This window comes from Neomonachus schauinslandi, chromosome 1, assembly GCF_002201575.2.
Source record: "Neomonachus schauinslandi chromosome 1, ASM220157v2, whole genome shotgun sequence".
Classification (NCBI taxonomy): domain Eukaryota; kingdom Metazoa; phylum Chordata; class Mammalia; order Carnivora; family Phocidae; genus Neomonachus; species Neomonachus schauinslandi.
The window spans coordinates 88,020,020-88,032,305 of record NC_058403.1 but is presented as its reverse complement, the minus strand read 5'-3'; the positions used below and the strand labels follow the sequence as shown (position 1 = coordinate 88,032,305).

The window sequence follows — 12,286 nt, the reverse complement described above, 5'->3', positions numbered from 1 at the left end:
GGCCATGCATTTTTTAGCTCAAGGAGGTTATTTTCAAACATCAACTAAAAGTTATGTAAATCTTCAGGTTAAAAAATATCTATAGTTATTAAGGAAAATATGTATGTGTTTTTAATAACTATATAATTAATAAGTATTGTATATCTGGATACATTTGATGGAAAGTAGCATAAAACCCTTCACAAAGTAGTAAAGTATCTTCACTCACATAATTGAAAGTCAAAGCAGATTTTAGGTTCAGCATCTCTATTATATGACCAGGGAATATGTTTCTGTCTCTCAGCTCTGCTTCCATGGTATCATGTCAAAGCTGATTTTCCTCCTGTTGGAAAAAGTGGATGTACCATTTTCAGATTTCATATCCATAACCCATACTATTCAAAAGCAGAAAAGGGATTAACTTTTAGTGGTCCTTTCAAAAAAGCAAGGAACCACTGCTCTTAGAGTCCTGCAGAAAGTCTCCCTTCAAATTCAATTCCCAACATATGCCCATTGTTGAAATAATCCATTTGATTAAGGAACTACCTTATACTGAATTGATTAGGACTATGTTATCTGAGTCAATATTACGGTGATTGGAATCAAATGAGCCAAGTTTAACTGATACTATCAGGATCTACCCCTGGAGATTTTCCCACAAACCATAAGACATGTGGTGAAGACTGCATAGAATATTTATAGAAATTGTACTATATCCCCATAAAAAGTATATGACATAGAGAGATAAGATACACAAAAACATTTATAACAAAGCCAATATTTTCTAATAGTCTAAGATATATATGTATATATACACATATACATAAAATAAGGTGAAAAGTTTTGTAAAATATGAAATTAAATAATCTCATACATAGAACGCATTCTAAATGCATTATATAGACAATACATTAAATAATAATTTATTCATTATGTGCTTAGCTTTCAACATAGACTGTAAACTCTTTTATGTCCTTGAGCGCCTAACACAGCAACTTACTCATATTAGATGTTAAATAAGGGCTGTTGAGTAGAAAAAGCAAAAAGATCAATATTGGCTCAATTACTTGCTTTGTTTAAATAGACACAGCCTAAATTATAAACTTTTGCCTTTAGAGTGAACTTTTCAAAACAAATAGTTCACATCCCTTTCACTATTGGAATAAAAAAAATAAATGAAGAAAAACCTGAATTACTTATTTTGTTTGGTTTTGTGGTCTCAGCATTGCTGTTTACTAAAGGTAATGAAGGTAAGGAAAGAATAATGGAGAAAGGGAAAATGCAAATATTTGGAGTACAGATTAAAGGAAATGTATTGTTAAGTTAATTGACAAGAGCCTATAGGGCATTCAAATGAAATTGTCCTTGGAGGGTGCTGATGATAGAAACTCCCATACTAAGAGAAAATGACTTCTAAATAAGTTAAGAAAGAAAAGTCACCTAAATATTGAGGTCTAAGCCATTCATACAGGTGGAAGTAAGATGGAAAGAAAAAAACAGTGATGAAGTTAAAGACAAGAAAAAAATTACGTGAGTGTGGGGAAAAAGTGGTTAAATTCTGGAAGGTGCTAAGGATGTGTTAATCTTTGATTTCCCGGACACCTTTTGATTCAGTGGGAAATTCTGGAGTGCAGAAATACAATTTTTCTTTATTGGTAAGCCATTAAGCACTGCACCATTCAAGGGAGTCTTCCTTGAATATCTTAAAAGATATCCTCTTCTCAGGGAACTTCTCTTGAGAAATAATATAGCTAGATGGACTGAGAAGTCTTGAGACATAGAATACAGTTGTTAAGTCATTCTACTGTTCTCTGCTCTCTTTTATATGTAATTTTAATGCAAACAGAAATACTCTTGTTCATTTCTTGGGCTGTACCTCAGCAAGATGATCCATATTAAAACAAAACAAAAAACAAACCAAAAAAACCAGTAAGCTATAACGATTAACTTATTTTTTGTTTAGTGGAAAAATCTCACCTGCTACTCCAAACAGATTTTAAAACTTCGAACAGATGAACACAGGTATCCTAATTTTGTAATGCATACATCATGGGGACTGTTCCGCATGATTTTTCAACAGTGTGTTCCGAACTCAGCTAGTCACTTAAAAAACTGTCAAATCCACAGCATACATTGTACTCTGTCAGTGTTAATAAGAGAGAATAGAGACCTGATTCCTATAGCAACATTAACCTTTCCCTTCCCACAGGGAAGTAAAACACTACAACTCATGTCAATCATTTATTGCCCCATTGAAAATCACCCCCAAATTTAGTAGCTTAAAACTACTATTTATTTTGTCTGTAATTCTTCAGTATGGCCACCTAGGCTGGACTCAGCTGGGTGATTCTCCTGATCTGGGTCAGGCTGGGTATCTCTCGCCTATGTTTATGTCTGCAACCAGTGCTTTGGCTACCAACTTGGCTGGGGGCTAGCGAGTATAGGAGGGCCTCACTCAGCTGAACAGCTCCTCTCCATGTGTTCTCTTTTTTTCCAGCAGGCTAACAGGATCATTCACATGGTGGTTTGGCAGGGTTCCAGAGAAAGAGAGGAAGCATGCAAGACCTTCTAAGGCATAGGCTCACCACAGAAGCCACATTCTACTGGTCAAAGCAAATATTAAGGCCAAACCAGAATCAGTAGGCAAGGGAATAGACTCCATTTGTTGATGGATTGGAGCTACAGTCATATTTTGAGGAGGCTTGCATAGAAGGAGGGGAATAATGACAGCCATTTTTGTAAACTATCTACACATGTTATTTCATTCTCAGTTGTCTGCGGAGTGAGTTTGTGGCTTGGCAATATCACAATGGTCTTAATTCTCATTCTGCTCTTGCAAGTATAGACCAAATTCAAATTTAGTTGAAAAGATATGTGTACTATAAGTAGTGCAGCCATGTATTTTGTGAATTGTCATGGACGTAGTATCCAAGTCAAATGGTCTTTCCTAATGTATATACCTACAGCAATCCACTGTTAACTATGGAGTACAGTTAGTATAATCCTTAAAATTAGCCACAACTGTAAATATTGAGCTGGCCTTTTGTCTCTGCATGCAACATGTATGCCTAATCAGTTTTGAAAGACATGGTTTATTATTTACTGTGATTTCATTTCAGAGTTTCTCAACATGAAGTATAATGAATGTTAACTCAAGTTTAAGATGGGTGGCATCCTATGCCCATTTCTTAATATAAGAAGGAACATTTGAAAGAGAGTCATCATTTCCATCATTAATTTGCTAATTCACACACAAGGAAATGACTCATGAAGACTTTAGCTCACTTTGTTTCAAAATTCATTTTCTTCAGTTTTCCTTTGCCTAAGCTGAATGGGAAAGATTTGTCAGTTGAGTAAAGATGCTTCATCTCCTTCACTGATGCTGTGGGAGTTATTAATTAGGTTTCTGAGTTTGGCACTGCTCTTTCCTGGTCGCCCTGATGTGTCATTGAAACAGACCCATTAAGATGAGTGATGTGTGTTGTAATTTCATTAGTGTCATCAATAATGTATTACACTTTCCTTTTAGTAGTCTCTTTGTGTTGTGTGTGGGTCAGGATGACTGTATGAATTACATTTTAGGATCCAAATTGTTACAGATGAGGGAAGATAGGCATGAGGGTGGAATTAATGTTATTTTAAGCACGATAATTACAAAAATGATTTCAATTAAATAATATTTTAATTAGGTCTGATGTCTCTACATGCCATACTGAGATACATGTTGTGTGTATGCAAATAGGATGGTGATTTATTGAATTAATAACAGAGTCCATTCTCTCTACAAGGAAACTTTCTGAACTGGACTACACAGGTGTGTATAAGAACAGGAATGGTTCGTTAAGGTATATAATTCCTTGTGATTGTAAAAGGCAGACTCTTGACATGGAAACTCTTCAAGTGTATTTTCTTACTTTCTTTCCACCCTACTTTCCTGCCAGACATGAGTCTTTTGACTGGCTATTTGCCAATTCCCAGTCTACCCTACACTGAAAAATATGACCCATCACTGAGAAAGCAAGACATATTTGAGTACTCTGATATAGTATATATTGTTGAAATCTTTTAACTCCATTTACTGAGGTTTAATGCTGATGACATAAATGGGAATACAAAGAGCTTTTGGCTTAGAAGCTTCCATCAGAATCATTGATCTAATTTGAAATATTTTCAAAGGCAAGAATAATTTGCATATTAAAAAATGGTACAGTAGTTTTGCCCTCCAAGGATGACCCTGGAGTACTTAGAGTTAATGACTGAATATGTAAGAAAGTTCTCAGAACTAAGAAATGTATGGAAATGTATGTGATGAAATGTAAAAACATGGCTGGGTTTTGATTTTTGTCTTCCATTCAAATATTAAAACTGAAATACTATGAGGGTACTTTTTTGAAAAAGGGCTCCAAATACAGAAATTTATTTTATATAAGTAGGAAGCTAAATGGTACACATTTAGTACACAAAAGAAAGATAGGAAAAGATGAGTTACTTCTGGAAATCAGTAGGAGAAATTTTTCTTCTCATGGAAATTTAAAGATATTTTTGTTATCCCTAATTTGTTTATAAGATAAAGCAATCTATCCAGGTAAAAAAAAAAACTTCTATCACAATAAAGATCAACTAACTTAAGTTATACCAGCAGCTCCCTAAAATGAAAGTTTTCTCTTACATTATGATGAAAGAATCTGGTCACTTATCTTCAAGTAGAATCTCAATATCTGTAGTTTTATGCTGATTTGTATCCCGTTTGGGTAGAAATGGATATGAGTGTTTATCTTACATAATAGCTTGCCACAGCTTACTACTTGAAATATGTAGCATATGGAAAATGTGTTTAGCTCCTTGTGGAATTTCACAAACCAAAAAAGGATCCATTTCTATTCACATGGCTTGTTTACAGTCATTATAAAAGTATGTTACTGTGTTGCTTACTACTTAGAAAAAGCAAATATTGGCGCACTATAGACTCTATTGCATTGGTCTTTAAGAAGTATATGTATTGCTTTCCCGTTTAAAAAAAAGAGAGATTATATTTCTTGTGTTTTAGACCTAAACATTCTTTTAAAGATCTATTTTTAGTCTTCTACCTTATCACTCTTCTAGATACTTTATAGTAGTTATGCTGAAATTTTACATATATATATTAGAGATTGTGCTCATGCTTAAATGAATTGTCATTGAGGGATTAATCTTGTAACCTTTTATGAGCATGTTTTATTAATATCTTATCATTAAATTTAATATTAATAATATTTAACATTTAATAACCATAGAATGTATATGTAGGAATATATTTTGTGCCAGTGGGTTTTGAAAATGTGGAAAGGTCACTATACTAGTATAAAAATTATTAAACATGCTCCCCATAATATATTAATTGCACTCATTCAGTTCATTTAAGAGGCAGTTCTGGATAACCAAGATTATAATACTTTTGTTTGTCAGGATGCTTAACAATATGCCTTCCAGGAATGGAAGTATTTGGTATAGCTTTTCAAAATATCTGTTGCACTCTTACATTCTGGAAATATATTTCCCGAGAAATGATTTATAATTAAACAGAAAACTGATAAAGTAGAAGGAGAGAATTTAAAATTATAACTATTATACTAATTTAGTTATTCTTATTGGTAAAGCAGTATATGTTGTCTATAAAAGAGTACCTTTTAATTGATTGAATAATTAAAATATATTTTAAACTGTTTTTATCTTCAAAAGATCTTAATTATTAAATCATTTACCTTTCATATATATATATTTGTTTGTTTGTTTAAATGGCTCACTATGAATTTAAACATTTGGTAGGTATCCTGACACTAAAAATCCACTCTTTTTTTAAAAATGGCAATTGAAAAAGATTATGTAAAGATGAGAAAAATAACTTTTATATAGGCTCTGTCAGGTAGGAGAATACATGTGACTATCTGAAGCAGTTTTATCTCCATTTGGAAAAATTCCATGGTGGTATCAAGGTTCCTCTGTATTATTTGGTTTCTTTTATTTCCCACCCCCCCTTAATGATGTAAAACTAGTAAAACTAATATTTAGGGAAATTGTCTTTAGGTATTTCACTAATTCTCACTATTTTAAGTTATTTTAATAAAATCAAAACTTACACATAGAAACGTGTACATACGGATACTGTACATATGTACATGTATAATGGCTTGCACGATTACATTAGCATAGTTGAATGGCTACTTCTGACAATCCCTTTAATTTTATGAACACTATGGGAATGGCAGAAGGGAAACCTCTATTTTAAAAAGAGTGTTCTAATTATGGAAATAGATCCCAATTTTTGGATCGGAGTAAAACTTATGACCAGAGAATTGTACATGATCCACTTGCTACTCCATTTGGGAGATGTTTTTCTCCCTCCCATATTCAGGGAATATATATGTTTCCTAATACAAGTTTTATACCTGAATTCAAGAATATTTGGAATCTAGAGAATACCTTTCTTGCTCTGGGGTTTACTAGTTTACTAGTTTACTCATAGGCACAAAAATCAAGGATATTAGATTATTAGCGATAGTTCTCATTTTAGATGATCTTTTTTGAAATTCATTGAAATAGCCTCAGAGTTTAAAGATCTTCTGCCCTACTGCCACCCACTATGTACTTACTGTCAACTTAGATTTTTCTCCAAAGACAGAAATTTAAGACAGTTTTATTCTTAAATAGTTAATGCTTAAGATGCAAAATAAAATGGATTGATATAATTTACACCAATATTATTGAGGATCTACTAAGTTCCCATCACTGAACTAAGCCTGATAAAAATTTAGGTAATTAAATCACCATGACTGAAGATCTCCTATGTTCACAACACTAAATGAGACCCGATAAAGAAGTAAACCTGGTGTGTAAAGCAATGATATCCTGGCATATCCTTTAAAATATAGGGTACAGGGTCCCACCACAGAGAAGGAAAGACCCTGAGAAGATGGGGAAGTCAATATCATCAGAGACCAGTTAGATACATAAAGAAAAGAGATGACTTGCAGGATTCTGGCATGAGTGATTAGGTAGATTCAGTACACCAGAGAGTACAAAGTGGGAAGTTCAGGAGAAGCTGAGATAGAGGAGTTAGGATGAGATAGGAAACAAGAATTCAGAACTCTCTATAAATGGAGGTTAGTTTCAGGGAAGGTATAAATTAGTTAAATCTGTACCATAGCCCTCACTTCATCTTCTCAAAATTAACCATCACTGTGTAACTCACATCTTTGTCCCCTTTCATCTGGACTAAGTGGTTCTCCAGGCTTTGTATTACAAAGTGATCATGCCAAATAAAATCTCATAACCTTTCTCTTTTGCTTAAAACCTTTCACCGGTTTCTTATGTCTGTAAGAAAAAGTGTGATTTCCTCTACTTGGTATGGAAGGGCCGATAGGATGGCTGGGCTCCCTCTCCCAGCTCCGGTACAGCTGCCCTTGCTGGCCTTGCACATTGTTCATACAGAAACTCTGGTATTGATCCACTGGGCAGACCAAGCTATTCTATTTATATCTGCCTCTCTCATTAGACCATGGAATTTCAGTTAATTTGGGCTGGGAATAAGTTAAATGATGTAATAATCCATAGTTTTCTGCCAAAATGCATCTCTTTCTATCTATCAATGATAAAAGGGAGCACTTTAGATTTGCCCAAGGCCAAATTCTTCTTTCTAAGAAATTTGGATAAATTTCAGGGCACCATTTAATATACACTCCACACTTATGAGAAGATAGCATTCTAAATATCAAATATATACAAAAGAAGAGAGAATGTATAATGCATTCTATTATCCAATTTCAACAATTTTTAACTAATGGTCAATCTTGTTCCATCCATACTGTCCATGGCTCTACTCCCCTTTTTCTTCCCGGATGTTCTGAAGCAAAATCCTAGACATGATATAACCTTTCATTTGCAAATATTACTATATGTATTTCTAGAAAATAAGGACATTTTTGAAAACATACTGAAAATACCATCATCACACCTAAAATATTAACAATTCCTTAATATTAACAAATCTCCAATTAGTATTCAATTTTGCACTGCTTCTCATTCTTTAAACACTTTGAGTAAAAACCTGGTGAAGTCTCTACTTCATGACTGGTTGATATGTTTCTTTTGGTCTAAAGCAGTTGTCCATCAGGGGCAATTTTGCCCTATAAGGGACAATTTTGGCAGTCTGGAGACATTTTTCATTTTCACAACTGCTATAGACTGAATGTTTGTATCCTCACAAAATACATGAGTTAAAACCCTAACCCCAATGTGATGGTATTTGTAGGTGGGATCTTTGGGAGCTAATTAAGGTTAGATGAGTTCATGCGGGTGGGGTCCTCATATTGGGACAATTGCCCTCATAAAAAGAGGAGAAGACACAGGATCTGTGTGTGTGTGTGTGTGCACCAGGCAAGGACTTGTGAGAACGGAAACAGGAAGAAGACTCCAACCAAGAGCCCAGCCGTGCTGGCACCTTGGTTTCAGACACCCAACCTCAGAACTGTGAGAAATAAACCTTTGTTGGTCAAGCCACACAGTGTATAGTATTCTGTTATAGCAGCCTGAATTCACCGACACAACTAAAGGAGAGTGCTGCTGGTATCTAGTGGCTAGAGGCCAGGGATACTGCTAAACATCCTGCAATGCATAGGACAGCTACACAATAAAGAATCACCCAGCTCCAAATGTCAAGAGCCCGAGGTTGACAAACCCTAGTCTGGAGGTTTTCCTTCACCTATTTTTTATTGCTGTTATTTGTTGAATAAGCTGGATCATTTGTCCTACAGAGTTCCCCACAGTTCACATTTGCTAATAACACATCATTTTATCATTTAATGTATTTCTCTGTCTCCTGTATTTATTGGCATTAGATTTAGAAGCTTCATCAGATTCAGATTCAACTTTTTCAGCAAAACTACTTTATTCTATTTCATAGATAGTATTGTACACTTCCATGAGGGGGCACGTAATGTCTAACGAGCTCTCATCACTATGGGAAGCTTGATGACCAATGTCGTATCCATTAATTCATTAGAAGTTGAAAAAATGATGATAAGTGTATTTTTATAATTTCTTCATTTACTGCAAATGTCACTGTTTCTTGGAAATAGTTACTACAATGTTCGATATGAAAAGACTATTGTGCCTAGGACATTTACACATTCCTTATTTCTTTTTAGAAATATCCTGTACCACCTTGATGAGAAGACAAGCCAGTTTTCAATCCTCCTGGAGGCGCAGGAGCGCTGCAAGTTACTTGCCTCAAATGAGACCCTTCAAGAAGCCCTGTCAGAGGTGTTGAACAGCATTAATTCAGCTCAGGTTTACTTCAAAGCAGGACTTGATGTGTTCGAGAGTGTCTTGGTTGGAAAGAACTGAGAAAACTCTCAGCATTTTAAGAAGTTTGTTTACAATTCCTCAAGCAAAAGCTCTAATCTAACAGGATTTTCTGACATTGAAGACTTCCCCCCAGTGACTTTTTATACAAGTCTAAAGCTATTATGACATTGTGTTTTTAAATGTACATTTAAAAGAGCATTTTGCACATTTAATATTTTCTTATATCGACATCTCTGAATATGTCAACGCAAGTTATTGAAATAATCCTTAAGATTTATCTATTAAAAAGAAATCTGCTGTATTTTTATATATATAAAATATGTGGGGGGAAAAGTTCCAAGAAGTTCTGGACAATCTTCACTCCTAGGGATAAAACATATAGGAACAGAAGTTATTCCCTATGTTACAGCTTTTAATGACCTAGTTTCTATAATAGATATGGAGAGTTGATATGGTTTCAGATTAACTTCACTAGTAAGTATTCAATATGAAGAATCCAAGTATTCTGACTGACTGATTGGTCGACCAAAACCACTTTGAATGTTTCTATTTTATGAAATGAAGTGCCTGTTCGTCATACAACTAGATGTAGTAATACACTGGTTATGAAATTGTATTTTTTAAGTATTAATGAAAAAAAGAGCCATAAACATTCCAGGGGAATATCTCAAAGTAGTTGCACAGAGCAATTTAAATGCAAATTTTTTCCTAACAACTTATAAGGTGACTAGCTTTGAAACCCCTAATTTGCCTCAGTTGATTTTGTACAAATTTCAGGAGTGATATATGTCTTATGAGGGAGAAAATATTTCTGATTTCTTCTTCTGTTGGTTCTGTTGGAAGCACTGAAACCCAGCTACTCTGAAATGAAAGCATTTTGCATCACTCTTCCTTCTTGTATCTTTTCTGAAACTCCTTCTTGTAAGGCGGTTTTAACAGAATACCATGTAATCTCCACAGGAAAGTAGCAAAATGTCTCTTTGAAAACCCAAACTATCTTAAAAAGCATCAAATTGCTATTTCTGCCACTGACAAAAAGGACTTACAATGAAAGAAATAGTTGTTTGATCAATGAAAAACTTCTTAATTCTGTGAAGAAACTTTTGATATTTTTCCTTCTTTATCCTTCCTTGTGACTAAGATGAAAGTAGCAGATATTCATGCTTCTAATTTTATGCAGAAAATACAGTGTTACTATAAGAGTGTGTCTTCCCCACACTTCAATTCTTCTCTCATGTGGAAAATGAAGTTTTTCCTATTGACATTGTCATGAAATGGCCCGAGCATCCACTATTTCCCCCAAAGCCTAAAATTCTGTCTGTTAGGTGACAGTTTAAACTTTGAGCTTTATCCTTAGAAATGTGCTTCTGGTATTGAATAAAGCAATTCCCCTTAGGAAACATATCCTCAGTATATTTTATGTGCATCGTCTCTACCTAACACAACACCCTCTGTAGCTACTCCACCAGAACAACATTACAGCCAACGCTTGTGTGTCGGAGTCTCCAGTTTTTATGGATAAGCATAAACCTACTCTTAGTTTAAAGGAAAGCTACAGTTGAGGGGAAAGAATTAATCAGTATTGATTAATTGATTTATAAGGGTCAGCTGTTCCTATCATAAGTAATGTTGATATGCTCAAGGCAAAGAGGAGAATTGATGCAATTAGCTAGATAATTCGAACAGAAATCCATTGTCCTATGAATTGCTTGTACGCACATATTTTTAAGTGACCAATGAAGCTACCTTACCAATTTTTTAAAACCAATGTGCTTGTTTGAAAATATTTCCCATGTTGAGGAGTATCTACAAGGAAAGGCTAAGGGGACCAGCCTCCTGCATGCCGCCGCATCAGTGCCCTCGTTCGCTCCGCAGAAATCAATAGCAGAACAGAGGTGAGAAGACATATACAAACACCATTTGCGGCCAAATAAGAGAATGCTTTCTGCCAAAGGATCTTCCATATTTAACCAAGCTTCAGTGTGTTCTTCCAGTTCTTCATTTAGAGTTGAAGTTAATTCAAAGCAAGCAACATTCTGGCATTGAAGCTGAATTTAAAGCAAGCAAAAACAAATAATTATTAGTTTGGTAGTTTATCATTTTAAAACAAAATCCTAAGGAAACTTACTCCCTTAGTCTGTAAGACTGTCGAAAGCACAAAATACATGTTTGTACTTTTTTGTCTAAAGATTGCATAAGCTACGTAAACCACACTGCATAGATAAAAATCTCATATTATGTATTCTCCCTTCTAGATTATATATTTGCTATTTGAAAAAAAACTAAAGTTAACTATGTACTAGTGTGTTTTTATTAGTCTATTTAAGAGATTATGTGAAGAAAGTAAATTATAGTTAAAACAGATGTCCACTAAATCTATAGATGCTGCTTTAGATCTTTGACTGCAACAAACCTCTTAACTAGAACATCACTGCTATGGGGTTCCTCTAAATTTATATCATTTTAATTTTTTTCCCTAACAAATCCAAGTAAATAAAATCCTATGGAAGTTAATAACAACTGTTTTTGGTGAATTGATAGTAGGTTTAAACTGTTGTGGAGATATCTGGGTGCCTGGTGCTTCTCACAATCCGTACATAGAATGGCTCCAGGGCATAAAGAGTCACAAATGGTTATTCTCCCAAGAAAATGTGGCAGATGTTCACCACTTAAATTTGGGTTCAGGAAGAGTACACGTGAGCTACTGCCCTTTGCGGAAAAGCAGAGGTTCTGTAAAAAAAAAAAAAAAAGCGTAAGTGACATTCTGGTCTAAGCCCTAGGAAATTACCTTCAGCCAGAGAAAGAAAGCATTGTCACTCCCATCAGATGCAGTGAGTGAAGCCAAGGTGATTAGCAACATGGATATAGTCACAGGTTTAGTTAGTAGAAAAAACACTAAACTAAAAAGCACTGGAATTTAAGTTTCTCTGCTTTCTCATGCAATATATCCAACTCTCTCCCTGAG

General features: G+C 34.5%; 1 protein-coding gene across 1 annotated transcript in view; it reads left to right on the top strand.

Annotated features, from left to right (window-relative positions):
* Positions 1–9,374, top strand: part of NAALADL2 (N-acetylated alpha-linked acidic dipeptidase like 2) — a 911,251-nt gene extending 901,877 nt beyond the window's left edge. Inside the window, exon 14 of the mRNA XM_021702572.1 lies at positions 9,162–9,374. Within this exon, the coding sequence (XP_021558247.1) occupies positions 9,162–9,360 (199 nt within the window). The 3' untranslated portion in view covers positions 9,361–9,374. The remainder of the gene's footprint in view (positions 1–9,161) is intronic.
* Positions 9,375–12,286: the final 2,912 nt, after the last annotated feature.